Raw genomic sequence first — 26,997 nt, 5'->3', positions numbered from 1 at the left:
GGTGGAGGGGGATGCTCCCCAGCCTGGGGCATTGGAGTTTGAGCCAGGTGAAGAGTTCCTTCCACCTATCTATGGTATTTGTTTGTTTGTTTGTTTTTAGTTTAGGAGCAGAGGCTTAATAGGCAGAAGAGAAGAGAAAGAGAAACAGCTCTCTCTCTATAGAGAGAGGGGTCTCCGAACAGAAAGGACCAGCCGGCAGCCGATGTGCCGGATTTTATAGTCAGATTTGAGGAGGGGTGTCTGATTTACATAGGGCTCACAGATTGGTTTGATCAGGTATGACGTTTACATGGACTATGACATTCCCTGGTCTTGCCAAACAAGATTACTTCCCTGAATTGTAAAGCTTCCCACACATTGCATACAGAGAGGATAAGAGATATGGTGGTCACAGACAGGAAAGGAGGAAATTACAATAGGAAAGTTGGAGATCCTGTTGCTGACACCCCATCGAGGCAGACACCCCATCGAGGCAGTCGGAGGCTGGGGTCAGTCCAGAAGCCTTTGGATAACACTGGGAGCTAGCCCTGGTCAGAAATCCTCAGTTGACTCAGGACTTCTTCGAGCCCTACCTGATGGCTAAGTCCTCCGTGAAAGGAGGCTGGTTCAAACATGGCCAATATGCCCAGCAACCTGTGGGTGCTGGGAGATTCTCCATGTTCTCCCTGGTAAGCCTGTCCCCCAAGTCTTGTAAGGCTGGCAGCCACACTAATCGTTTTTTTTTTTTTTTTTAATTTATTTATTATTATTATACTTTAAGTTGTAGGGTACATGTGCATAACGTGCAGGTTTGTTACATATGTATACTTGTGCCATGTTGGTGTGCTGCACCCATCAACTCGTCATTTACATCAGGTATAACTCCCAATGCAATCCCTGCCCCCTCCCCCCTCCCCATGATAGGCCCCGGTGTGTGATGTTCCCCTTCCTGAGTCCAAGTGATCTCATTGTTCAGTTCCCACCTATGAGTGAGAACATGCGGTGTTTGGTTTTCTGTTCTTGTGATATGTACCATATGACCCAGCCATCCCATTACTGGGTATATACCCAAAGGATTATAAATTATGCTGCTATAAAGACACATGCACACGTATGTTTATTGCAGCACTATTCACAATAGCAAAGACTTGGAATCAACCCAAATGTCCATCAGTGACAGATTGGATTAAGAAAATGTGGCACATATACACCATGGAATACTATGCAGCCATAAAAAAGGATGAGTTTGTGTCCTTTGTAGGGACATGGATGCAGCTGGAAACCATCATTCTTAGCAAACTATCACAAGAACTAATCGTTTTTAAATGGCTGAAGGGGGCCCAGTATTTGGTTTGATTTTGTTCTAAAATGGAGGCCAAGAGCCTTGAAATGAAAGGACAGAGTTGGAGTCCACTCCTGTATTCATCGTTTCGATGAATGTTGCACCTTGGTATCTAGGATGAGGTCCCCATTATGAAGCAACTACATTGTCTGGGGTATATACCCTGGAGTTCATTGTCACACGACAGGAAAATTTAAGACACGGACACACACAAGGAGTTTAGGAGTGGAGGTTTAATAGGCAGAAGACAGGAGAAGGAGAAACAGCTCTCTCTCTATAGAAAGAGAGGTCTCTAAGCGGAAAGGACCCTATAGTGGATTTTAAACTAAACAGATTGCAAGCTTCGTATAGCAAATACTGATAGTTGCTTACCCAGTAGCCCCCTTTTCACCTTTACTGTCAGAACCTCAATTTTTCAGCAAAACAATATGCCTAGTAAAAATACTTCCTCAGACTACCTTGAAGCCAGAATGGACATGTGATCCAGCTCTGGCAAATGAGATCTAAGCAGGAGTCTACTGCATGAGGCTTCTGGGAAAGTTATTGTTTTCCTGATGAAAGGGGACAGACTTAGCTGGCCTTTTGCCACTCTCTTTATTCTTTCTGCCTAGAATGCAGTCACAATACTTAAGAGGTATGAGAGCTATCTTACCAGCAAATAGAAAAAACTACATGATTAGGATGGCCAAGAAGGAAGATAGAAAGAGCCCAGGACCTTTCTATTCTACTAACCCACTGTGGGTTGCCTCCCTCAAGCCTTTGTGTTTCATGAGAACCAGCATGTTATTCCTTTTTTGGTAACCTGTTAACAGTTCTCTTCACCCTCCTACCCCCATCCTACAGTGTTTAGCTCATTTCAGTAAGTTACTGATTTAGGTGGCATTAATGTACTAGAACCTCCTCGAACATATTCATATTTGCATTCATCCAACCAGCTTCTGCCTCAGGCGGTATTTGGCTGCCTAAGGCCAAGATGGGGCAGATATAGAAATCTTGGTGTTGTCCACAGAGGGTTTTGTGTCATTTTGGAAAAAATAAGAAGTAATACTTAAATGTTTTATATGATTAAGGGGAAGGAGAACTAACACTAGGGCTGGTACTTTTACTTATAGAATGCCCAAAATAACTGCAAAGCATGCATCACTCTCTTTTTGCAGAGGAGGAAACTAAAGACATTACATAGCTGATGAAGATCTAGACAGGTAGTATGTAGTAGAATATAAGTCAAACTCAGGTCTGATGGTTCTCAAATCCACACTTGTTGTTTGCAACTCTGACACAACTAGCCCAAATGATCATGGGTCAGTGGCTTCCTGGAGGAGATAGAACTTGGACCAGTCCTGAAGGACGGGCGAAATTTGAAGCTTCGAGGTGGGGAGTAGAAAAAGGGATTGCAGGTATGGAAAGGAACATAAGCAAAGACCAGCTTTCATTGATCATGCCCCATTCAATAGTCAGGAGATGAAATGGCTAAAGCAGAGGACTCAGTTCTTTAAACACATAATATCTGTTGACTTATCTCCTGTGATATCCTGTGATAGTCACTGTGAGATATGCCAAGGTTAATTTTGTGAAAGTACCTGGCACGTAGTTGCTGCTGGCTTTTTTTGTTTGTTTTTGTTTTGTTTTTGAGACAGAGCCTCACTCTGTCACCCAGGCTGGAGTGCAGTAGCATGATGTAGAGACAGGGTCTTGCCATGTTGCTCAGGCTGGTCTCAAACTCCTGGGCTCAAGCGATCCTCCCACCTTGGCCTCCCAAAGTGCTGGGATTACAAGTACTGGTGTGAGCCACTGTACCTGGCCATTTTTTTGTCCTTTAAGAAAGTGCTGGCTGGGCGCAGTGGCTCATGCCTGTAATCCCAGCACTTTGGGAGGCCGAGGTGGGTGGATTACCTGAGGTCTGGAGCTTAAGACCAGCCTGGCCAACGTGGTGAAACCCCAACTCTACTAAAAATACAAAACAATTAGCCAGGTGTGGTGGCAGACACCTGTAATCCCAGCTACTCGGGAGGCTGAGGCAAGAGAATCGCTTGAACCCAGGGGGCAGAGGTTGCGGTGAGCCGAGATCACACTATTGCACTCCAGGCTGGGCAACAAGAGTGAAACTCCGTCTCAAAAAAAAAAAAAAAAAAAAAAAAAAGAAAAAGAAAGAAAGAAAGAAAGTGCTCTCCTTTCTCAAAGTGAAGGTACTCATCATTTGGATTACTCAGAAAGCTGACAATCTAGCTAGGGAGATTTTTAAATTATTTAAGAGTTCCAAAATAGAAAGTGTCACAAGATGATATAAGACTGGTGATAACAGCCCCAGGGGCTATGCTCTTAACTACTGTGCTCTTTTACCCTGCAGTGTATAGGATGTACAGGATGAAAAGATCCCAATTGAGGACCCCAATCAGGAGGCTGATGTAAGTAACCATGGGGTCATTAGGTTGATGATGATGGGTGTGAAAAGGAGAGGATGGAGATGAAAAACATTTCAACAACAGGGCTAGTTAACAGCTGCTTAGCAGAGTGGAAAAAAGAACAAGCTAAAATGACCCCAAAATGTCAGTGGTATAACTAAGATAACTGCATGTCATCGATGGAAATGGAGATGCCAGGACAGGGAGACCATCTGGGAAAGAGAAATGTGATGAGTTGAGTTTAGTACATGGTGAGACGAGGAGAACGATTATTTAACTATTCAAGTGAGCATATTTGGTAGAGAGTTGGCAGATTGAGGAATGGCAGTAGGATGAATGGCTGTGCTCAGTAGTGACAGTTGAAGCTGTGGTGAGAAGGGTTCATGTACTTGAAGGAAGGAATATATAGGGCTGCAGCCACCCATTGAAACCTCTTTGTCCTCCTTGCCCTCGTTGTTGACATCTCGTTCCAGTTCCCGCTTGCACTTACTTTTGGCAATGTGGTTGGAATGTATGTGGCTCAGAACTATGATATACCAAATCTAGCTAAAACATTTGAAGAAATTAAAAAGGAATCGGATGCCAAGAAGACACCCTCTAGTTCATGAGGTCAATGCCAGCACTGCCTTCTGGATACACTGATTCCACTGCTCTTCAGGCCCTTCTTTACCATCTGAACCAAAAACTTTTGCTTTGTCTTCAGTTTCAGTGATTTTTCTTCTTTGCTAGACCCTGCATTGCCTTAGAACAAAAATGGAGCTAAGAACTATCCTTACTTTCCAACATCTTTGCCTCTCCCCATCCTCCTTTCAGCTGCTTGGGAGGTTCTAAGACTGGAATTATGGTGCTAAATTAGTAAACATGACCTTTAATTAGTAGACTCTTCCATACTCTTCAGGATTTCTACGGTAGGTTGAACATCCCTGGTCCAAAAATCTGAAATCTAAAATGTTCCAAGATCTGAAACTTGAGTGGTCATGCTCAAAGGAAATGCTCACTGGAGCATTTTGGATTTCAGATTTTTGGATTAGGGATGCCCAACTGGGAAGTATAATACAAATATTCCAGTCTGAAAAAATAAAAAAAATCCAAAACACTTCTGGTCCCAAGCATTTCAGATAAAGGATACTCAACCTGTATTTTTGTCAAAAGAAAAATTGATGAGTATTATATAATTGGTCAGATACAAATAATGCTGATTTTCCAGTTTAGCAATTAAAATGGTTAAACATTTCATACTAAGTTAGGTTGCTTCAAAGTAATTAATATTTAGAAGCAAAAAAAAAAAAAAAAAAAAAAAAAAAGAACATAAGGATAAAAGCAGGGGACTCAAGACTGAGTCTTGTACTGTGATGACAGCTGAGGTGGAGGAGGGTAGAGGAAAAAAGAAATGAGGAGCTAGCCAAAAAGACTAAGTCTGAGAGAAGTAGAAAACACTGAGTCTGGCACAGTTCCTGGCCCAAGAAGCAGTGCTCAGGGAATTCATAGATGGGGGACAACTGCATTAAGTATCCCAGGAACCAAAATGGGAAGAAATTTTGAAGAAAAATGGAGTGATTTTCACTGATGTAAAAAATGCTACAGGGGCCAGGAGCAGTAGCTCACACCTGTAATCCCAGCACTTTGGGAGGCTGAGGCGGGTGGATCACCTGAGGTCAGGAGTTTGAGACCAGCCTGGCCTGGCCAACATGGTGAAATCCCATCTCTACTAAAAATACAAAAATTAGCTGGGTGTAGTGGCGGGCGCCTGTAGTCCCAGCTACTTAGGAGGCCGAGGCAGGAGAATTGCTTGAACCCAGGAGTCGGAGGTTGCAGTGAGCCGAGATCTCGCCACTGCACTCCAGCCTGGGCGACAGAGCGAGACTCCATCTCAAAGGAAAAAAGAAAAATAGCTATAGGGAACAAAGTGTGATTTTTAAAACACACCTATAGATCCTGACAAGATTTAGAAGCATCCTTCTGGAGTATAAGTGGTATTAACATGGTAGCTTTTTTTTTTTTTTTTTTTTTTTTGAGACAAAGTCTTGTTCTATCACCCAGACTGGAGTGCAGTGGCATGATCATGGCTCACTACAGCCTCGACCTCCTGGGCTTAAGCAATCCTCCCACTTCAGCATCCCAAGTAACTGGGACTACAGATACACACCATCATGCCCAGCTTAATTTTTAAATTTTTTTGTAGAGATAGGCTCTTGCCATGTTGCCCAGGCTGGTCTTGAACTCCTGGGCTCAAGCAATCTTCTTGTGTCGGCCTTCCAAGTAGCTGGGATTATAGGCACATGCCACTATACCTGGCTAATTTTTTCGTAGTTTTTGTAGAGACAAGGCCCTACTATGTTGCGCAGGCTGATCTAGAACTTCTGGGCTCAAGCGATTTTCCTGCCTCAGCCTCCCAAAGTGCTGGGTTTACAGGCGTGAGCCACCACATCTGGCCTGATAGCATTCTTAGGAGGTAAAAAGGAGTAATGCACATGAACAACAATAAAAGTTGTGCCAATTGACTTGGTGACTGCCTGGCTCCTATTTCTTAATTGAGTTGGAGTTCTTCATCAGCTACTTTAGTCGCTGAGGAAACATTTTATTCTGGGCTCCAGGTCCAGTCTATGATATCCAGCCAAAAGCCATCTCTTTCCAGCCATCTCTGAGCACTAATTTTTTTGCTTTCCCTGCATTCCACCGGAAGTAAAAAAAGACCACCCAACTAATCTTTGGAAAAGTATTCCCGTGATTTTTTCTACTTATTCTTTTCTCCTTCACTTTCTACCACATTCTTTATGTTTTTTACCCCCAACTTTTATTTTAAAACAGATAGTATATTTATGAAGTTCAAAAATCAAAACTGTAAAAGATACATATTTTAAAAGTCTTATTTCTTTGGCTGCGCACATTGGCTCACACCTGTAATCTCAGCACTTTGGGAGGCCGAGGCAGGAGGATGGCTTGAGCCCATGGGCAACATAGTGACACCCTGTCTGTACAACAAAAAGAGTCTAATTCTCACTTTTGACCCCACTCCCCTTGTTCCCCCTTGTCTTCTATAGGTAACTTGCATTAGTTTCTTATTTGTCCTTTCAGTGGTTCTTTTTTGGGTTTGTTTGTTTGGTTTTTTTTTTTTTTTTTTTTTTTGAGACAGTCTCACTCTGTCACCCAGGCTGGAGTGCAGTGGCATGATCTCAGCTCACTGCAACCTCCACCTCCCGGGTTCAAGCGATTCTCCCGCCTCAGCTTCTTGAGTAGCTGGGATTACAGGTACCTGCCACCACACCTGGCTAATTTTTGTATTTTTAGTAGAGACGGGGTTTCACCATGTTGCCCAGGCTGGTCTCGAACTCCTCACCTCAGGAGTTGGCCTCGGCCTCCGAAAGTGCTGGGATTACAGGCATGAATCCCAGCCTTTCAGTGGTTCTTGATGTAAAATTAAGCATACACACACACACACACACACACACACACACACACACACACTTATTATCTCCCCTTTCTTACACGAAAGGTAGCATAGTGAGTACACTGTTCCAGATCTTGGTTTTGTCATCTAACAGTAAGATTTCTCCTTATCAGTACTTAGAGAGATAGATCTTTGGGTTTTTGTTTTGTTTTTGAGACCGAGTCTTGCTCTGCCACCCAGGCTGGAGGGCAGTGGCACAATCTCAGTTCACTGCAACCTCTACCTCCCAGGTTCAAGTGATTCTCCTGCCTTAGCCTCCCGAGTAGCTGGGATTACAGGTGTGCGCCACCATGCTTGGCTAATTTTTCTATTTTTAGTAGAGATGGGGTTTCACCATGTTGGCCAGGTCTCGAACTCCTGGCCTCAAGTGATCCGCCTGCCTCAGTCTCCCAAAGTGTTGGGATTACAGGCGTGAGCCACGGCGCCCGGCCTGTTTTTGCTTTTGACTTCATGTTTATTTGAATGTTGTTTCTTTGCCCATCTTCAGTCTTTTCTCCCACCTTTAATGCTTTGCACAATACCATGTTTAGGCTTTATAACTGCCTGGAGGGTTATATGTAATTTTGATATGCCCCTCCCTCTGGTATAGTGGTTAAGAGCACAGATACTGGTTTAGATCCCAGTTCAGACACTTGCTGTGGTAATGCTGGTCTTTAGGGTAAAGGAGGCTCAGATTTTCTCTTCTCTTTTTCTCCCCCAACCCCCCCACCCAGAAGGAATGTTAGTCTGGATTGGATTCCATGGCACTAGGCTGTACCACAGTCACAGAAAGAGGAACTTTCAGAAGACTAAAGAGGTAAGTGGTTGTCTCCATCTTCTGCCTGGAAGTGCCCTGTTGCTCATTTTCCCTTTCTCTCCCTTTGCAGCAGCCAGGCCTAGAGGTAGAGGCTCCCAAGCATCAATACAACCATCTTTCTTTCAATTTTCTCCTCCTCTAGCACTCATAGGCAGGGCCTTGTCCCATCAGTGGAGGAAGAGCAGAGCCTAGAATGTGTGCTTTGCAGGCTGCAGGCCAGTCTAGCACAGGAAAACTATTATGGGCCAGCGCGAGTCCTTTCTGTTCTACACTGGCGGTTAGGGCCAAAGCCCCAACTAATAATAAATAATCTTTGCTTTGTTTTCTACTCTGGACATAGATTTCCCGGAGATTGCCTGGAAACAGGTAGTTGGGGCAAGATTCAGGTTCTATTCGGGTTCTACTCTATTTTGGCCAAATACATCCTTAACCATATTGATCTCATCCTTTAATAGGTCCCCTCTTCCCAATTTTCAAACATGTGACCCTGAACAAATGAGGTACTTGACGTAAGTGTCAATTTCTTCATCTGGCAAAATGGGACCAGTAATGCAGTCTTCATACGCTTGATGTGAAGGTTAAATGACTTAATATATGCAAAATAGTGAGCACAGTGCCTGGCTATTAAAGCAGGTGCTCAGTAAATGTTTGCTATTATTTTTATTGCTAAGCAGTATAGTGTAGTGGTTAAGAGCATGGCTTTTGGAGTTAAACTGCTCTCTCTGGCCTTGGATCCAGACTCTGAGCTTAGCACCTGTTTGACCAAGGGAAATTAGCTCTCTAAACTTCAATTTCCTCAATAATAATAATAATAATAAAGGAATAGTAATAGTACCTCTCTTAGGGTTGCTGAGAAGATTAAATGAGATTCTATATGTAAAGTACTTAATACAGAAACACAGAGCCTGATATATAAGTAGCTGCTATATCTTAATAGCATTTAAAAACTCACACCCAACTATACTTAAATGATTTATGTCCCTTCAGATACAGTGAGAGGAACCTCTTTACATATACTTGAGCTGGGGAAGAAAGTATCATTTATCCATATAAATGCACTCATAGTCTATATTTGTATACTTAAATTTTTGTTATGACATAGACTTCATCTCTACAAAAAAATTTAATAAATTAGCAAGGCATGGTGGCATGCACCTATAGTCCCAGCTACTTAAGGGGCTGAGGTGGGAGGATCCCTTGAGCCCGGGAGGTCACAGCTGCAGTGAGCCATGATTGCGCCACTGCACTCCAGACTGGGTGACAGAGCAAGACCCTCTCTCAAAAATTTTTTTTGTTTGTTAAGGGAGTAGATCTTGTGTTACCTTTTATTCAATTTTTTTTTTTAAAGCACTCATACAAACAAGTTTTAAGACCAGGCATAGTGGCTCACATCTATAATCCCAGCACTTTGGGAGGCTGAGGCAGGAGGATTACTTGAGCCTAGGAGTTCAAGAACAGCCTGGGCAACATAGCAAGACCCCATCTCTATGAACAATTTAAAAATTAGTTGGGCATTGTGACATGTGCCTGTAGTCCCAGCTACTTGGGGGACTCAGGTAGGAAGCTCACTTGAGCCCAGGAGTTCGAGGTTGCAGTGAGCTGTGATCACACCATTGCACTCCAGCCTGGGTGACAGAGCAAGATCCTGTTTCTAAAAAACAAAGAAAAAAAATTAAGCAAGTTTTATAAGGGTGAAGAGAGGACACTGTGAGATTCTGAACATTTACTGTGTGTCCTATGGTTTACATCTTTCCTTATACTTGTGCTAATATAAAAATATAAAATATAGATTATATATATAGCATAAAATAATATAAAAATAATTGGAACATTATTTTTGGAGTGTTATTTTGTAGTGCTGTTAGATTCAGTATGAACAGCACCATAAAGGTCTCAAATGCTGCCCTATCTATTGCTCTAACCTTTGATTATTTCCTTGACAAATACTAACACAAAAGGATTTGTAATATTATACACCTGATCAAAGTTGTGTAAAGAACGTCTGCATTTGTTTTTATTTCAAGCCGCTGAGCCCTGGCTCGCCAGAAACGTCTGACTCTTCAAATCTAAGCACCACATTTATGCACTTGTTTTCCTTTTTTTGTGTGTTATGCTACCTTTAAAACAGTAATTAGAAGGGGATAATCATCTGCCACCTGAATCCTGGTCTACTGCAACCATTGAATAAATGCAAAAACAACCCAAAACGTTTCTTTTCAAAAACATTCACTAGAGATGGTATCTTGCTATGTCGCCCAGGCTGGTCTCAAATTCCTGGCTTCAAGCTATCTTGCCGCCTTGGCCTCCCAAAGTGCTGGGATTATAGGCATGAGCCCTGTGCCTGGCCACAAAAATAAAATAAAATAAAAAACTTTCTAAATAAGAAATTACAATTAAGACTCATATGAAGGCATCAATGTATTTATGCTAAAGAAACAGAAAAAATAATCAAAGTAAATAAAAGTAGAGTGTGCATTTAGAATTTTACTTTTCTTCCAAATTTTAGATTTACAACTAAGCCTTTAATTCCAGGAAAGAAAGAAGAGCCACTGTTAACTACCATATTCTCCCCCAAAAGTTACAGCAACACTGAACACTTTCCTGGACAGTCCTGTATATGTTTTATTGATGATGCCCAGGCTTATCCCTGAACACTAGAAAAAGTGGGAAGACGTCAAGAGATAGACAGAGGATGACAGATCTGAGAGGGACTGAGTGACTAACTTTCCTCCGCAAGCTCAAAGCAAGAAGTTGACTGCTTTTTCATTTTAACTCTGCCCCAGCATCAACAAATCACCACTCTGGGTTTATGCAACTTGTTTCCTAACTGAATAAAATAAGCCTGAATATGAAAACATATCAGAAGAAAATTTAAGTCAGAAACTGCTGTGCTCTTACCTGTTTCCAGTGAATACTACTGATGTTCTTAAAGCTTCCTAGGAGCCTCAATGGGCAGAAACCATAGTTACTATTTCAGTACAAAACAGAAAAAATAGATATTGTAGAAGGATTGTTACTCCAAAGTCAATCAAGGAGAGTACCTGGAAGGAGGAATTACAGAAGAGACTAAAGTCTGAGAGTAGAATGAAATACTGGATTGTGAATATTTAATTAAAAAATATTAAACATAGATCACATTACTGGACTCTAAGCTACTCTCTAGGAATAGAATGATTTCTAAGCCTTGATTCTAGAGCCAATAGTCTAGGCCAAGGCTTCTTAAACTTTAATGTGCATACGAATTCCCTGAAAATCTTGTTAAAAAGTAGAGGCTTGGCTGGTCGTGGTAGCTCACGCCTGTAATCCCAGAACTTTGGGAGGCTGAGGTGGGCAGATCACTGGAGGGCAAGAGTTCGAGACCAGCCTGGCCAACATAGCGAAACAACTCTCTACTGAAAAAAAAAAAAAAATTAGCTGGGTGTGGTGGCACACACCTGTAATCCCAGCTACTCTGGAGGCCGAGGCACAAGAATTGCTTGAACCCAGGAGGTGGAGGTTGCAGTGAGCTGAGATTGTACCACTGCACTCCAGCCTGGGTAACAGAGCATCTCAAAAAAAAAAAAAAAAAAAAAAAAAAAAAAAAAAAAAAAAAAAAATGTCGAGGCTTATTCAAGACATCTGGAGTGGAGTCTTAAATTCTAACAAATTCCTAGGTGATACTGATGCCGCTGGCCCACGGACTACTCTTTGAGTAGCAAGAAACGCATGGATAAAGAAATAGAGTGAAATGTTGCAGGTACTTGGAAATCTATACAGAGTACTATGTGAGCACCATGGAGGGCCTTTCTACCGCAGAGTATTAGAAAAGGCTTCATACAGAAGGGGATGGATGGGCTGAGTCTTCTCCTGGTAATCACAGGGAGAAAGTCAAGAGGTCAACATTAAAGTTCAGTGACTATGGTATGAGTTGGACAGGCCGTCTAAACTTTCTGGCCCTCAATTTTCTTTTTTTTTTGAAATGGAGTCTCATTCTATCACCCAGGCTGGAGTGCAGTGGCGCAATCTCAGCTCAGTGCAACCTCCACCTCCCGTCAAGCCATTCTCCTAGCTCAGCCTCCCAAGTAGCTGGGATTAGAGGGGCGTGTGACCACACCCAGCTAATTTTTGTATTTTTAGTAGAAACGGGGTTTTACCACGTTGGCCAGGCTGGTCTTAAACTCCTCACCTCAGGTGATCCACCTGCGTTGGCCTCCCAAAGTGCTGGGATTACAGGCGTGAGCCACTGTGCCCAGCCTCAATTTTCTTCCTCATCAGTAAAATGAGGGATTAAAAATGTCCAAACCCTACATGATCCTAAAACCAGATTACTGTGAGACAAATTTTAAAATATTTAACATAAGATCTGTTTAGAAGTTAGGGTGAAATAGTATAAAAGGTTCTAAGCTGGGTGCGGTGGCTCATGCCTGTAATCCTAGCACTTTGGGAGGCCAAGCCAGATGGATCACCTGAGGTCAAGAATTCGAGGCCAGGCTGGCCAACATGGTGAAACCTCATCTCTACTAAAAGCACAAAAATTAGCTGGGTTTGGTGTTGAGTACCTGTAATCCCAGCTACTTGGGAGGCTGAAGCAGGAGAATTGCTTGAACTGAGGCGGAGGTTGCAGTGAGCCAAGATCGTACCATTGTACTCCAGCCTGGGCAACGAGCAAAAACTCCATCTCAATAAATAAATAAATAAATAAAAAGTATAAAAGGTCCTGTCAGTTCACCTAATAAACCAACATACATCTGACAAATGAAAGTACATCAATCAATAGGAAAACCACAGTAAGTCTTGTATTTTTAGTAGAGATGAGGTTTCACCTTGTTGTCCAGGCCGGTCTTGAACTCCTGACCTCAAGTGATCCTCCAACCTCGGCCTCCGAAAGTGCTGGGATTACAGGTGTGAGCCTCTGTGCCTGGCCCAAACCGCAGGAAGTCTTAGCAGCATCTTGCACTTGTTTTTTCCTATTCAGTTGCCTATTTGTGGCCGGGTGTATGGCTTCACAGCTGAACTACTTTAAAAGAATACCATATAGAAGTCTCTCTTTATTGGCAGCGATACATTCCAAGACCCCTAGTGGATGCCGGAAACCATGGATAGTACCAGACCCTATATAAACTATGATTTTTCCTTATATACATACATAAATACATATAACATTTATAAATTAAGCACAGTAAGAGATTAATAAAACAGAACAATTATAACAATATACTGTAATAAAAGTTATGTGAAGGTGGTATCTTTTTTTTTTTTTTTTTTTTTTTTTTTGAGATGGAGTCTCGCTCTGTCACCCAGGCTGGAGTGCGGTGGCCGGATCTCAGCTCACTGCAAGCTCCGCCTCCCGGGTTCACGCCATTCTCCTGCCTCAGCCTCCCGAGTAGCTGGGACTATAGGCGCCCGCCACCTCGCCCGGCTAGTTTTTTGTATTTTTTAGTAGAGACGGGGTTTCACCGTGTTAGCCAGGATGGTCTCGATCTCCTGACCTCGTGATCCGCCCGTCTCGGCCTCCCAAAGTGCTGGGATTACAGGCGTGAGCCACCGCGCCCGGCGGTGGTATCTTTTAAAATATCTTCTTATACTGTACTCACAGTATTTTGAGACTGTTGGTTGACCACAGGTAACTGAAACCACAGAAAGTGAAACTGCAGATAAGCGGGGAGTCCTACTCTACTCATTTTGCTCAGCACAATAATGCTTAATATTTATAAAGTACCTTTCATTTTCAAGGCACTTTACAAACATCAGTTAATTACTTGTCACACAATTTGCAATTTAATTTTCATTAGTCCAATTAGGAGTAGACCAGATAAAACTGAAAGAGTAAAGGCAGGCCCCAGAGGGAGGATCCAAGCCAAGGTGAGAATGGTGGGGCTGTGTATGACTTATGCTCACAGTTTTTATAGGTGAGAAACAGCCCTCACCAGGAAAGCACTAAAACACTAGAAAAGGAAGAAATGGCCATTTCTGAACATCTTGCTGGAGCTTGCCACTAAGAACCAAAATATATAAGGAAAGTAGTGAAGTATTTTAAAGGCTTATTACCCTACCCCATCTACAAAAAAGAAGTCAACAGTGAATGACTCCATTTTCACAAAAAAGATTTCTATTATGAAAATTCAAATGAAGTTTAGCTTTCTTCGTGTTGTAGTTTTGAAGGATAAAATATTTTCTAGAATGAGTTTTGAAGGAGTGATCATACCCTAATTATAATACTTTCTCTTCCTATAGAGAATGGTTAAGTATGGCTAGGTGTGGTGGCTCACTCCTGTAATCCCAGCACTTTGGGAGGCCAAGGCAGGCAGATCAGTTGAGGTGAGGAGTTTGAGACCAGCCTGGCCAATATGGTAAAACCCTATCTCTACTAAAAATACAAAAAATAGCTGGATTAGCCGGGCATGGTGGTGGGCACCTGTAATCCTGGCTACTCAGGAGGCTGAGCCAGGACAGTTGCTTGAACTGAGGAGGCAGAAGTTGCAGTGAGCTGAGACTGCATCATTGCACTCCGTAGTGAAACTCCATCTCCAAAACAACAGCAATAACAACAACAAACAGCTAAGTATGTCCCTTTTAAATGAGAAAAACAAATTTTAAACATCAAGAATTATCCAATAATCTGGCTGGGGGCAGTGGCTCATGCCTGTAATCCCAGCACTTTGGGAGGCCGAGTTGGGCAGATCACCTCAGGTCAGGAGTTTGAGACCAGCCTGGCCAACATGGTGAAACCCTGTCTCTACTAAAAACACAAAAATTAGCTGGGCATGGTGGCACACGCCTATAATCCCAGCTACTCAGGAGGCTGAGGCAGGAGAATCACTTGAACCCAAGAGGCGGAGGTTGCAGTGAGCCAAGATCATGCCATTGCACTCCAGTGTGGGCAACAAGAGTGAAACTCCATCTCAGGAAAAAAAAAAAAAATTATCCAATAATCCAGGCTGTCACTACTTAAAGAGTTATCCAATAAAAAAAAATTTTTGTTATTGTTTTATGCATGTTTTTTCTTAGTGCTCCAAATGCTGCAAGTGTACATGCAGAACCTTTATAAAAATGATAAATGTTATTTTAAAAACTAATCAATCTGCAGTTGTTTCAGTCCTTCTGATTTATGGGCTAGGAGAGGGAGAAGTTGGGTACAAAAGACTGGAAAATTTGTAATTTTAAAATAAGGTCCATTTGTATAAACCTGAAAGTGTATCCCTATTTTTGTTAAATATGGAAGAGAAAGATACCTAATCTTACTATCCATTCATAATAAAATTCAAAGTAAAATTCCTTTAAACAAAGGAAGCATTATATTGGAAATTCCTCAGATTAAAATAGGTTTTCTACTTCCTTCACATTGCTCCAGCGTCTTACACACACACATACACACACACACAGAGCTCACAGCTCATATCTCATTAACATAAAATGTAGATTAGAGCATTTTACATTTAATATTTTAAAAATTACGTCAAGTTTTGGCACATGTATGAGTAAACGCATGTTATAGAGTGCTCTTAGTGGTAAGTCATTTTATCAGTCCATTTCAGGTTGCTATAAAAGAATGTCTGAGACTGGGTAATTTATAAAGAAAAGAGGTTCTGGGCCGGGCAAGGTGGCTCATGCCTGTAATCCCAGCACTTTGGGAGGCCAAGGCGGGTGGATCACTGAAGGTCAGGAGTTCGAGACCAGCCTGGCCAACATGGCGAAACCCCGTCTCTACTAAAAATTCAAAAATTAGTCGGGCATGGTGGCATGTGCCTGTGGAGGCATGTGCCTGTGGAGGCTGAGGAAGAAGAATCGTTTGAACCTGGGAGGCGGAGGTTGCAGTGAGCCGAGATCACGCCACTGCACTCCAGCCTGGGTGACAGAGGGAGACTCGGTCTCAAAAAAATAAATAAAAGAAAAAAAGAGGTTCTGTAGGCTCTCTTAAAGAAAAGAGGTTCTTTGTAAAGAAAAGGGGTTCTGTAGGCTGAGAGGTTCAAGGGCATGGCTCTGGCTTCTGGTGAAGGCTTTTGTGCTACATCACAACATTGTGGAGAAGGTTAATGGGGAAGTAGACATTAGCAAACAGAAGGAAACCCTGAGGGCTTTATAACCCTGCTTTATAACAACTCACTCTCATGGGAGCTAATCCAGTCTCTCTAGAGACAGGACCAAGCCATTCAGGAGGGATTGGGCTGCATAATTCAAACACCTCCCACTAGGCCCCATCTCCCAACACTGCCACACTGGGGATCAAATTTCAACATGAGCTTTGGTGGGGACAAAGAGACCATATCCAAACCATTGCAGTCATTTTCATTTTAACATTTATTACAAATCACATTTTATAAACTAGATAAATTACATATAAAAGCTAGACATAAATATAAAGAAGCAAAACAAAAACAGCAGTACTATTAATGCAAGAGAAATAAGCTAATATAATATTTAAACATAAAATTACCAATTTTTCATTGTTAATAATTTTTCATAAATTCAAAAGCTATTCAGAAATGAAATGTAATACATTCTGATTACTATCAAAGGTTAGAATTATAGAAATAACCACCATAGCACTACTTATTTTTTAAAATCGTTTCAAACATTCAGAAGCCAAATGACTGTCCTTAAAGACAAATTAAATGGGTAAAAGGTCTTATCTAACTGAAGAATACAAAATTTTAAGCTTTGGTTAATAGATAGTAAGTTTAGTGGAAAATTTTAAATTAACATCTCCCTTATATGTTATATTCCTGAGTTGTTGTTGCTCAAATATCATAAAGAACTCAGTTTATAGCTTTATATAACATTGCATTTTATTTTTGAAAAACAAAAAGTATTGTTATTATTTTAAATGTGAATAATGGTGTTTAATAAATATCATCATGGCCAGGCGCAGCAGCTCACACCTGTAATCCCAGCACTTTGTGAGGCTGAGGTGGGCGGATCACCTGAGGTCAGGAGTTCGAGACCAGCCTGACCAACATGGAGAAACCCCATCTCAACTAAAAATACAAAAATTAGCCAGGCATAGTGGCACATGCCTGTATTCCCAGCTACTCAGGAGGCTGAGGCAGGAGAATAGCTTGAACCCAGGAGGCAGATGTTGTGGTGAACCGAGATCACGCCATTGCACTCCAGCCTGGGCAACAAGAGTGAAACTCCATCTCAAAATAATAATAATAATAATCATAACAGGATGGAGTCCCTTTAATTTAGCTTAACTAAGGGAAAAACTAATGCCCTCTGACCACTATTTGCAAAGATCATTTGTAAACTGTGATCAAAATTATATTAAATCTGTCACCAACTTTTATTTGCACCTTATGAAATCATATTGATTTTGTAGTATTGAATGCCCTTATAAAAGAATTGAAATGATGCAGTGCTAATGGTTAGCACAAGGCCACGCACAGGGTGAGCGCTCAATATTACTAATTAATTTAAAGTGAAAATCTTTTAATGTATTATTTTTGCACCTTAACATGCAATTCAATGTAGTAGTTATTAACCCAAAAATATCCAAAAACATTTTAAACATGAAAATACATTTTAGTAACAATCATAGGAATGTTTATAAGTGGTTATTTGCAGTCTTTGTTTTATCAAAATAGAATTAAATTTCAGATTCCTTTTAAAAATAGGCCTATGAAAGCTGATTTCATAATAGCTGCTATATGTGATGCGGATGGCAGATTCAGTGCCTTCTCACAAGTTCAACCTATTGACACCTCCTGAACCAATTACTTTAGATTACAACATACCGCTTAAAACAGAGTTTCCCCTGAAGACTGAATCCGTGCATCTGAGGACTGGGTCCAAGAATGTGGATTTTTAAACAAGTAGCTCTCCTCTGCTTCCTAGTAAATTATTATGATCAGGTAGATTTGGGAAACAGTGCTTTAAAGCAACCAAAATAATTTTATCATACTTGAACATTACTTGATATGAATGGCATATCTAATGAAAAACTAAATGTATCAAGCTTTTTAATAATCTGCATAGCTTATCATCATGCCTATTTCTTACCTAAAAGTCACAATTCTCTTGATAGCCCGCAAGAGCTAATACAAGTTATCACCTTTTTAAAAACTGCTGGTGATTGGGCTTCTATAGTTTTAGTATTGCATATACCTTTTCTTACCAGGAAGCAGAAGAGTCATATAGCAGTTGCGTTAAAAAACTAAACAATGTGGAATTTATTCAAATAATCATACTACTTACGAAGTAGTCTTTAAATAGCTATACCAACATCTGTTAGTAGAGTTACTTGCCAAGCTGGTTATCAAATGCCTATTTCTTTAAAAAATTCAATTTACAAAGTCTCATGTCAACTCTATGTACAAAATCTCATTTGCCATATAATGCAACTAGGAAGCAATTATATAACTGGATATGTGTACATAAAAATGTGCATAGGTTCATTCTAATTCATCAACTAGTAACAAATCCCTCTAAATTGAAAAAGGTAAAATAAGCAATGAAATGTAGTCTTAAAAAAAAAGTATCATGGAGCACTGAGGAAAGTTTACATTATTAGAGATTTGAAAGAACATTTAAATAGGATTAAAATAATAAACTGTTAGCTACTTCTATTTTCTAATAAGAATATCATATGTGGAAGCAAAACTGCAAGCTTATTAAAGTGGGTTAAATAGCTTTTAAGCTGATTAAAACTACTTAATTTAAAATGAATTATTTTTGAACCTCAAGTAAATGATGTAATAGTCAACAATTTATTAAAAAATAAACTTTAACAGTTTTAGCATTAGTAAAAACCATTGCTAATACACAAAAGCATATTATCAAATTCTATATTCACAAGTTGGGAAAGGCTTAATACCAAGTCCTGGTTCCACATTGCACTTCATATTCCCATCTGTATATCAGCAAAGTTGTAGAAGCTGTCTACATCTCCAGATGCCGTCTCCTTGCTTTCTGATACAAACATCTATTTTAAATAGAAAATTAAAAAAAAAAATAAGTACCAAGTACTTCAGAATGCCAAAGCCCATGTTCTCCACGGAACAAAGTCCCAAGCTAATTCTTCAAAAGAAGTTCAAGTACATCATTTATAATGACAATATTTAATCTGTAGATTTTCTTTAGAATTCATGTAATACGGTTTGAATAGCTATAATGTAAATTAAGCTCTTTTGGAAGCACTTATATAATTAAGGTCTCTGCTTTCATAATACTTGAGTTGTATTTTATTACATCTGGACTTTTACAACACTCAATATACTGAATAAGAGTCACTTAAAAAAATCCTTGTTTCTTCTGTTTTCTAATAATAATCTCAGTAGTCTGAGCAGCAAAACTTGAGATTATCCCTTTCAAAGCTGCTAAAGATATATTACTATTTTTTATTTTATTTTAATTTAATTTAATTTTATTTTTGAGACAGAGTTTTGCTCTGTTGCCCAGGCTGGAGTGCAGTGGCTCACTGCAGCTAGACTTCTGGACTCAAGTGATTCTCCTGCCTCAGCCTCCCAAGTAACTGGGACTACAGGTGTGCACCACCACACCTAGTTAGTTGTTTTTTTGTTTGTTTGTTTGTTTGTTTGTTTTACTTTTTGTAGAGTCTCACTATGTTGCCCAGACTGGTCTTGAACTCCTGGGCTCAAGCAGTCTTTCTGCTTCAGCCTCCCAAAGTGCTGGGATTACAGGTGTGAGCCACCACACCCAGCCTACTATTTTGAAATAAGCTATTTGCTAAACATCAATGAAGCAATACTCAATAAAACCCTTCTAAAGTAGCTTTTACAAATGTCAGCAAGGAATTAGAGCAGATGGGGGTTCTATTCTAGCTTTATCATAAACTAGCGTATGATGCTGACAATTTAATAAACCTCTGTGGGCTCAGTAACTACACCTGTAAAATGAGAAAGCTGGATTAGATAATCTCTAAATCATTCAGCTCTAAAAGTCCAAATTATAACCATTTTATCTCTCAGTTTCCTTTTCTATTCAATCTGGTATTTTCCCTCTCCCTTAGTACTACTGTGATGATAAAATGAGATCAAAGACAAAGTACTTTAATTTTTGTAAATTCAAGGAATCATAAGCCAAATCAGATGACAAAACCAAAATGTCCTCCAAGGTATTTATCAAAAAGTAGTCAATTATGGATTTGCTAATGTAATCTATGTTTGGTTTTAAATTTATTTATGTCTGAAATTCTTAGATACAGCAACTTCATCAATATATTTAGAAAATGCCTACATGGGATGATTTCTATATATACCTGAAGTTCAATTTTTGGTGAAGCATTACTGAATCAAGTAAAAATGAACCCTGGGCAACAGGATCATCCATCTAAAGACTATAATCTTAGAAATAAAATATTTTCAACGAATCAGTATTTTTAAAAACGCGAAGACTTGAAAAGACATTTGATGAGACTTTTTACTTTAGAAACTTATATACTATAGAAAGTTTTTAATAAATAGATTCTTATTTTTAAATTATTTTAAACAATTAAAGTTTTAGTTTGGCAAGAAAAAAAATCACAGCTTAGTTCCCAATTATTTATGAAAGGTTCTAAAAATCATGATCTGTTTTTAAAAAAACACACACACACAAAACAAAAATTCCAAGCAACATTAGGGACAAAAGTATTAAAGTATTATTTGACTGTAAGGAACAGGAGATGAAATGAAAGGTTAGATTGAAATACAGTCAATAAAATCTTGTACCTTGGTCCCATTGAATATCTCATTTACAATAAGTTGACATCCTTCTACAGCACCATCTCCATTAAACTCCAAGGCAATAACAGGACCTATAAGCAAACCCAAGAAACATTTTCTTAACACAAATACAAATATATTCTAAATTTAATCTTTTTATCCTTCCCTGAAGAATCTCCAGCATCTTCTTTGAGGGTGAAAGGGAAGGAAGATGAAAGCAGACAGATGGGACATATCACCTCAGCTGCTTCTTCCTACGCTAATCATAAAACAAATTAACACAGTCTCATAACAAGTAGCTTCAGTACTATTATAGGACTAGTGTCACATTTTTAAAGTGTTGTAAATAGTCTGGCTTTTCTGGTTCTCATTCTTCTATAAAAACCACAGAAATTCTACTCATTTAGGAGTATAAAAATAGTTGATAAAATAGCAAATAAGATCAAAAGCAATCCAAGTCAACATAAGTAGGTTTTGCCAGGCAGCCAGCCTTGCTTCCAACTCTCCTACTTACCAGCCAAGTTCTAGGCCACCAATAATGAAGCTAAACCAAATAAGAATTGAGGTCAGGCACCAAAAAGTAATGACTATCTGAAAGTATTTTCCAAAGCTACATTCTAGAAACATAGACAAAGTTTTTATTTTTTAATCCTTTTAATATAATATTTGTGCCTCCTTTCTCATACATTAATTTGAAAACATTAAAAACCTCCTACAGTGATGGAAAAGTCTTGATCTCCAGGAAATTACAAATGTATTGAAAGAAGACATAAACCCATTAAGCAAATACAAACCAACATAGAACAAAGTACTAAGTAATGAAATACTAGAGTGAATGAATATGAAACATTAAATTGAATGTAACTGTGTGCTGCAGTACAAGGTACAAGAATGAGAAAGAAAAGATTACACTACATTGGGCATCAAGATAACTGAAGGCTTGTAATTTTTTTTTTTCCTTGAAGGCTTGTGATATAATACAGGCAACAAATACACATAAGGCAGGATATAGTGGTCTCTAGGTATCTGCATAGGATTGGTTCCATTGGTTGCTCAAATCCCTTATATATTAATAAAATGGTATAGTATTTGCATATAATTTATGCACATCCTCCTGTATACTTCATTACAAATTTATTAAAATTTTTTTTAGAGAGATAGTCTCACGGCTGGGCATGGTGGTTCATGCCTGTAATCCTAGCATTTTGGGAAGCCAAGGCAGGAGGATCACAAGCCCTGGAGTTCAAGACCAGCCTAGGCAACAAAGCAAGACCCCATCTCTACAAAAAATAAAAAAATTAGCTGGGTGCAGGGTTGCAGGCCTGTAGTCCCAGCTACTCGAGAGACTGAGATGGAAAGATCACTTGAGCCCAGGAGTTTGAGGTTACAGCAAGCCATGATCACACCACTGCACTCTAGCCTGGACAACAGAGTGAGACCATGTCTCCAAAAAAAAAAAAAAAGATATGGGGTCTCACTATGTTGCTCAGTCTGGTCTCAAACTCCTGGCCTCAAGCAATCCTCTTGCCTTCACCCCTGGCCAGGAGTTCAAGAACATATTGTAATAAAACATCTAACCTTGCAAAAGAAAAGCTTAAAATCTTAATTTTTAATTTAGAAATATCAATGTAAACTCATGATCTTTTCCTTTTTAAAAATACATAGTTTCCAGCTATGTCCACTGAAAAAGCTTAAAAGAAATGACAACCCCGTAATACACAGCACCTAACATGTATTTCTAAATATCATTCCCCACTAAAAATAACTAATCTTAGAAAAATAGATGATTCCATGTCTGGGGCAAGAAATGGATTAAGATCAATGTGGAATATTTTCTTCAGCCAAAAAGTAATGAAGCTATCAAAGGCCAGTGGGGTTATATCAAAAGGAGACAGAAGCCAGCCTGAAGGAGCTCCCAATGGCCAAAGATGAGACATAGTGAGACAGAAGGAATAACGACTCTAATTTATTAAAATGTATTAATATATAAAAAGTCATGAGTTCATAATGATACTTAGAGAGATCCTCCTTACTACCAGATGTTTTTAAGGAAAATAAAAAAAGAAGAGAGAAACAAAATTCACTGTATACCAATGGCGGTTGCTAGGGCACCAATGCACTACTCTGAAAATTGATGCTTATTTTTCTCTTTATTTATTCTGCTTTTCTGACATAAAGCATATTTCAAGTTAACCAAACAGCTCTGATATACAAGGAGTTGTTAACATCTGTTAATAAATGCAGAGGTAGTGACAAGATTAGAAAGTAAGTTTGCCAAAAAAAAAAGAAAAGAAAAGAAAATACAGAAAACAGTCATTTTGCAACACCTATTAAAATAATTGGTTCAGGCAACAATCATCAATGGTTTTAGCATCCCACAGAGAAGACTGCAGGAAACTCTACAATTAAAAGGTAACGTCGTCACCGTGTAAACCCAACCATTAAATCTTAGTATCCCTAAAAGTACAACAATCAAACATTATGTGCCTTCTCAATTAATGCAATAGGAAACGGTACCATCTATGTGTTCCTGGCAAAAAAAAAAAAAAAAAAAAAATTAAAATTAAAAAATAGCTAAACCTGAATGTAAACAAGGCTTTGATCTAACTTCTAGTCTACAAGAAATATGGAGGAACGAATTAAACAACCTCATGAATACTATAAGATAATTGACTAAGCTTCTTTCCCAAGACAAAGGCAAGAAATAAGTAGAGGGGGAACACCTGTTTTTGATTAAGAGTGATAGACGATAAAAAAAAAAACAAATACAGTAAGTGGGTCTATTTTAGATCTGGATCACAACTGTAAAAACACAAAGAATTATTTTAGTAAGTAGGTAAATTTGCATATGGACTGAGTATTAGAGGATATTAAGGAATTACTGTTAATTCTGTTAGATGTGATAATGCACTGTAGTTAAAAAAACATTTTTAAGATAATGAAATATTTAGGGATGAAATGACAGGATGAATCAATTTGATTAAAATGTTTTAGCAAACAATGAGTTTTTTTTAAGTATGGCAAGAAGTTGATGAAACTGGGTGATGGGTACACATGGGGGTCACTGTACTCTCTACTTTTAGTACATTCGGAAATTTGCAAAAAGAGTTTAAAAAGTACTTTAAACCTAATAAATATTGAACTAAAAAGAAAAAGTTGATAATAAATGTAGGGTTTCCAGTTTTGCAAGGTAGAAAGTTGAATTAAGGTAGAATATGTTTTCATCACTACAAGGAAATACTGTGTGTGTGTGTATTTCAGTTAGACATTTATTATTAAAAGTTACAGTCTTTCTATAAAGAACATGTAATCTAGAATTTAGAAATAAAATCTTGGTAGAATTACTCAGGTATATAACTTGATTGATATTCTTTGACTAGAATATGATAAATTCCAATAAATGACCTAATAATTTTCCAACAAAAAAGTGGACAAATGCATTCGTTTTGATTAATGTGTGGATAATCTTAAATTTAAAAAGACTAAATGTTTGTCTTATATGCTTGACATAGATTTGCAACTCAGTAGTATATGGTGTTCCTGGAACACAACTGAAGACCTGGTATGTAGAGGAAATATGAGGGGTGGTGCTAGAAGACAGACATCTGTGGAATGATTCACATCTTCTCAAGTTAGGAGGATGGAGGCCTGCTTCATTAAGAAGCTCAGGGTCGGGTGGGGGTGGGGAAAAGAACAACATGGGGAACTGTCAGGGGAATCTCCTTATTTCTGTTAAAAAAAAAAAGAACAAAAAAAAAAAAAAAAAAAAAAAAAAAAAAAAAAAAAAATTGCATATGAAGAACCCTAGAGCAGCCAGGTGAGGCTCTCTAGTTTAATAAAAATCATGGGAAGAGTCTGAAGACTATTCATAAGTGTTAATAGGGATTTTTATCAGCTTATTTTGGTTGCAATTTCCAATTTTTAAAAATGTTTAGGCAATCTTTTCCACCTTTCCAAATCCTAATTATTGTAGCTTCATTAGTGTTGAACCAATGCTTTCTCATGTCTCAATTCTTTGTTTATGCATTCTTTTCATATGTATTAAACGAACAAAAACCCTTAAAAAACTACAATGTTGACAACGCACTTACTAAGCACTACTAAATTTTTTAAAAATTACAATGTTGACAATGCACTTAAACACTACTATTTGTCCCTCTATCTAATGATGATGCCAATTACTGTGATTATTTCTAACTGAACTATGAGGTCAACAAGGATTACTGGTCATGTTTTTAGTGTTTTAATATGAACATCTTATTCAGATAGTTCGTGGTAGCTTTAGATCTAAATATTTCAGCTGTCATGAAAAATTGTGAGACTCTGAAGCAGACAAAAAGGATTTCTGGATGTCTTATCTAGTGAACCCTTCTGAGTTATCTAACATGACCTTGGAACAAGCCACTATGTCTCAATTAGATTACTGCACCAGCCTCCTAGCTGGTCTCTTTGCTTCCCCATTAAAGCAACCAGTGACAGGATTTACATTTTAAAAGGACCATGACATTCCTCTGCTCTAAAACTGCCTATAAAGTATGATCTATATTTTTATTTTTAATTGCTCTAAAAATAAGTGACAGTTCAGGCCAGGCACAGTGGCTCACCCCTGTATTCCTAGCACTTTGAGAGGCTGAGGCAGGCAGATCGCTTTAGCCCAGGAGTTCAAGACCAGCCTAGGCAACATGGCAAAGCCCCATCTCTACAAAAAAATACAAAAATTAGCCAGGGGTAGTAGCGCATGTCTGTAGTCCCAGCTACTTGGGAGACTGAGGTAGGAGAATCATGTTAGCTCTGGAGGTTGAGGCTGCAGTGAGCCGAGATCAAGCCACTGCACTCCAGCCTGGGCATCAAAGTGAGATCCTGTCTCAAAAACAAACAAACACACACACAAACAAAAAAACAGTTCAAAGCAATAACATTAACAATGTATTAGGTGTTTATAGCATATACAACAGTAATATATTACAATAATGACACAGGGATGAGAAAGAAGAATTAAGAATATAATGTTATCAGGTCCTTAGATGACAGGTGAAGTTGTGTAATATTAGAAGGTAGACTCAAATTATTTAAAAATATTTGCTGTAAAACCCAACATAACCATTAAGTAAGTTTTTGAAGAAGAGGTATAAATATAAGTCAATAAAGGAAATTAAGTGGAATTATAAAATTGCTAAAAAGAAAAAAAGGTAATAAGAAAAAAAGAACAAATGGAGTAGAAATCAGCTAGCAAGATGAGAGATTTTGATCCAACTGTATCAATAATCCCTTTCAATGTGAATGGTCTAAATATGGCAGTTAAAAGAGACTGACAGACTGGATTAAAAAGCAAAAACCAACTACATGCTGTCTACAAAAACTCATTTTAAATATACAGCCTTGATAAACTAAAAGAAAAGAGATAAATCTTTACAATGAAACACTAACCAAATGAAAGCTAGAGTAGCTATATTAATTTGAGATGAAGTAGATTTCAGAACAAGGAAAACTATTAGAGATAAAGGAAGACATCAGAGTCGGACATGGTGACTTGTGTCTGTAATTCCAGCTACTCAGGAGGCCTAGGTGGGAGGATTACTTGGGCCCTAGGAGTTTGAGGCTGCAGTGAGCTATGACTGCACCACTGTACCCCAGACTGGGTGACAGAGCAAGAACCCCTCTCTTAAAAAAAAAATGAGGGACATCACATAATAATGAAAGATTCTCCAAGAAGATATAACAATCCTAAATGTGTATGCACATAATAACAGAGCTTCAAAATACATGAGACAAAACCTGACAGGATCTGAAAAGAGAACAGACAAATCCACAATTACAGTTGGAGACTTCAACACTCCTCTCTCATTGATTTATGGAACAAGTAGGCAGAAAATCAGCAAGGATACAAATAACCTGAATAGCACTATCAACCAACTTGACCTAGTGGACATTTATAGAAAATTCAACCAAGCAACAGCAGATTACACATTCTTCTCAGATGCACATAGACTATTCACCAAGATAAGCCATATTGTGCCATAAAACACATTTTAATAAACAGAAATCATACAAATGCGCATTCTTGGACCATAACAGGATTTAGAAATCAATAATAGAAATATACCTGGACAGTCCCCAAATGTTTGGAAATTAAACAATTATACTTCTAAATAATCTGTGGATCACTAAAAAATATTTTTAACTAAATCAGGGGTCAACATACTTTTTCTGTAAAGGGCCAGACAGGAAATATTTCAGGCTTTGTGTATCATAACATAATAGATAAAAGGATGAGTGGCCAGGTGCAGTGGCTTATGCCTGTAATCCCAGCACTTCGGGAGGCTGAGCGGGCAGATCACCTGATGTCAGGAGTTTGAGACTAGCCTGGCCAACGTGGTGAAACCCCATCT

The 26,997-nt window shown here is 38.9% G+C and overlaps 1 protein-coding gene across 1 annotated transcript in view; it reads right to left on the bottom strand.

The window, feature by feature from the left end:
* Nucleotides 1-16,229: 16,229 nt before the first annotated feature.
* Nucleotides 16,230-26,997, bottom strand: part of RP2 (RP2 activator of ARL3 GTPase) — a 44,607-nt gene continuing 33,839 nt past the window's right edge. Inside the window, exons 4-5 of the mRNA XM_050775685.1 lie at nt 20,615-20,700; nt 16,230-18,867 (exon numbers count right to left, since the gene is read on the bottom strand). Of these exons, the coding sequence (XP_050631642.1) occupies nt 18,784-18,867; nt 20,615-20,700 (170 nt within the window). The 3' untranslated portion in view covers nt 16,230-18,783. The remainder of the gene's footprint in view (nt 18,868-20,614; nt 20,701-26,997) is intronic.

The sequence above is a fragment of the Macaca thibetana genome, chromosome X (genome assembly GCF_024542745.1).
Source record: "Macaca thibetana thibetana isolate TM-01 chromosome X, ASM2454274v1, whole genome shotgun sequence".
Taxonomy (NCBI): Eukaryota; Metazoa; Chordata; class Mammalia; order Primates; family Cercopithecidae; genus Macaca; species Macaca thibetana.
The sequence above is the reverse complement of the archived record's forward strand: the minus strand, read 5'-3'. Positions and strand labels throughout refer to the sequence as shown.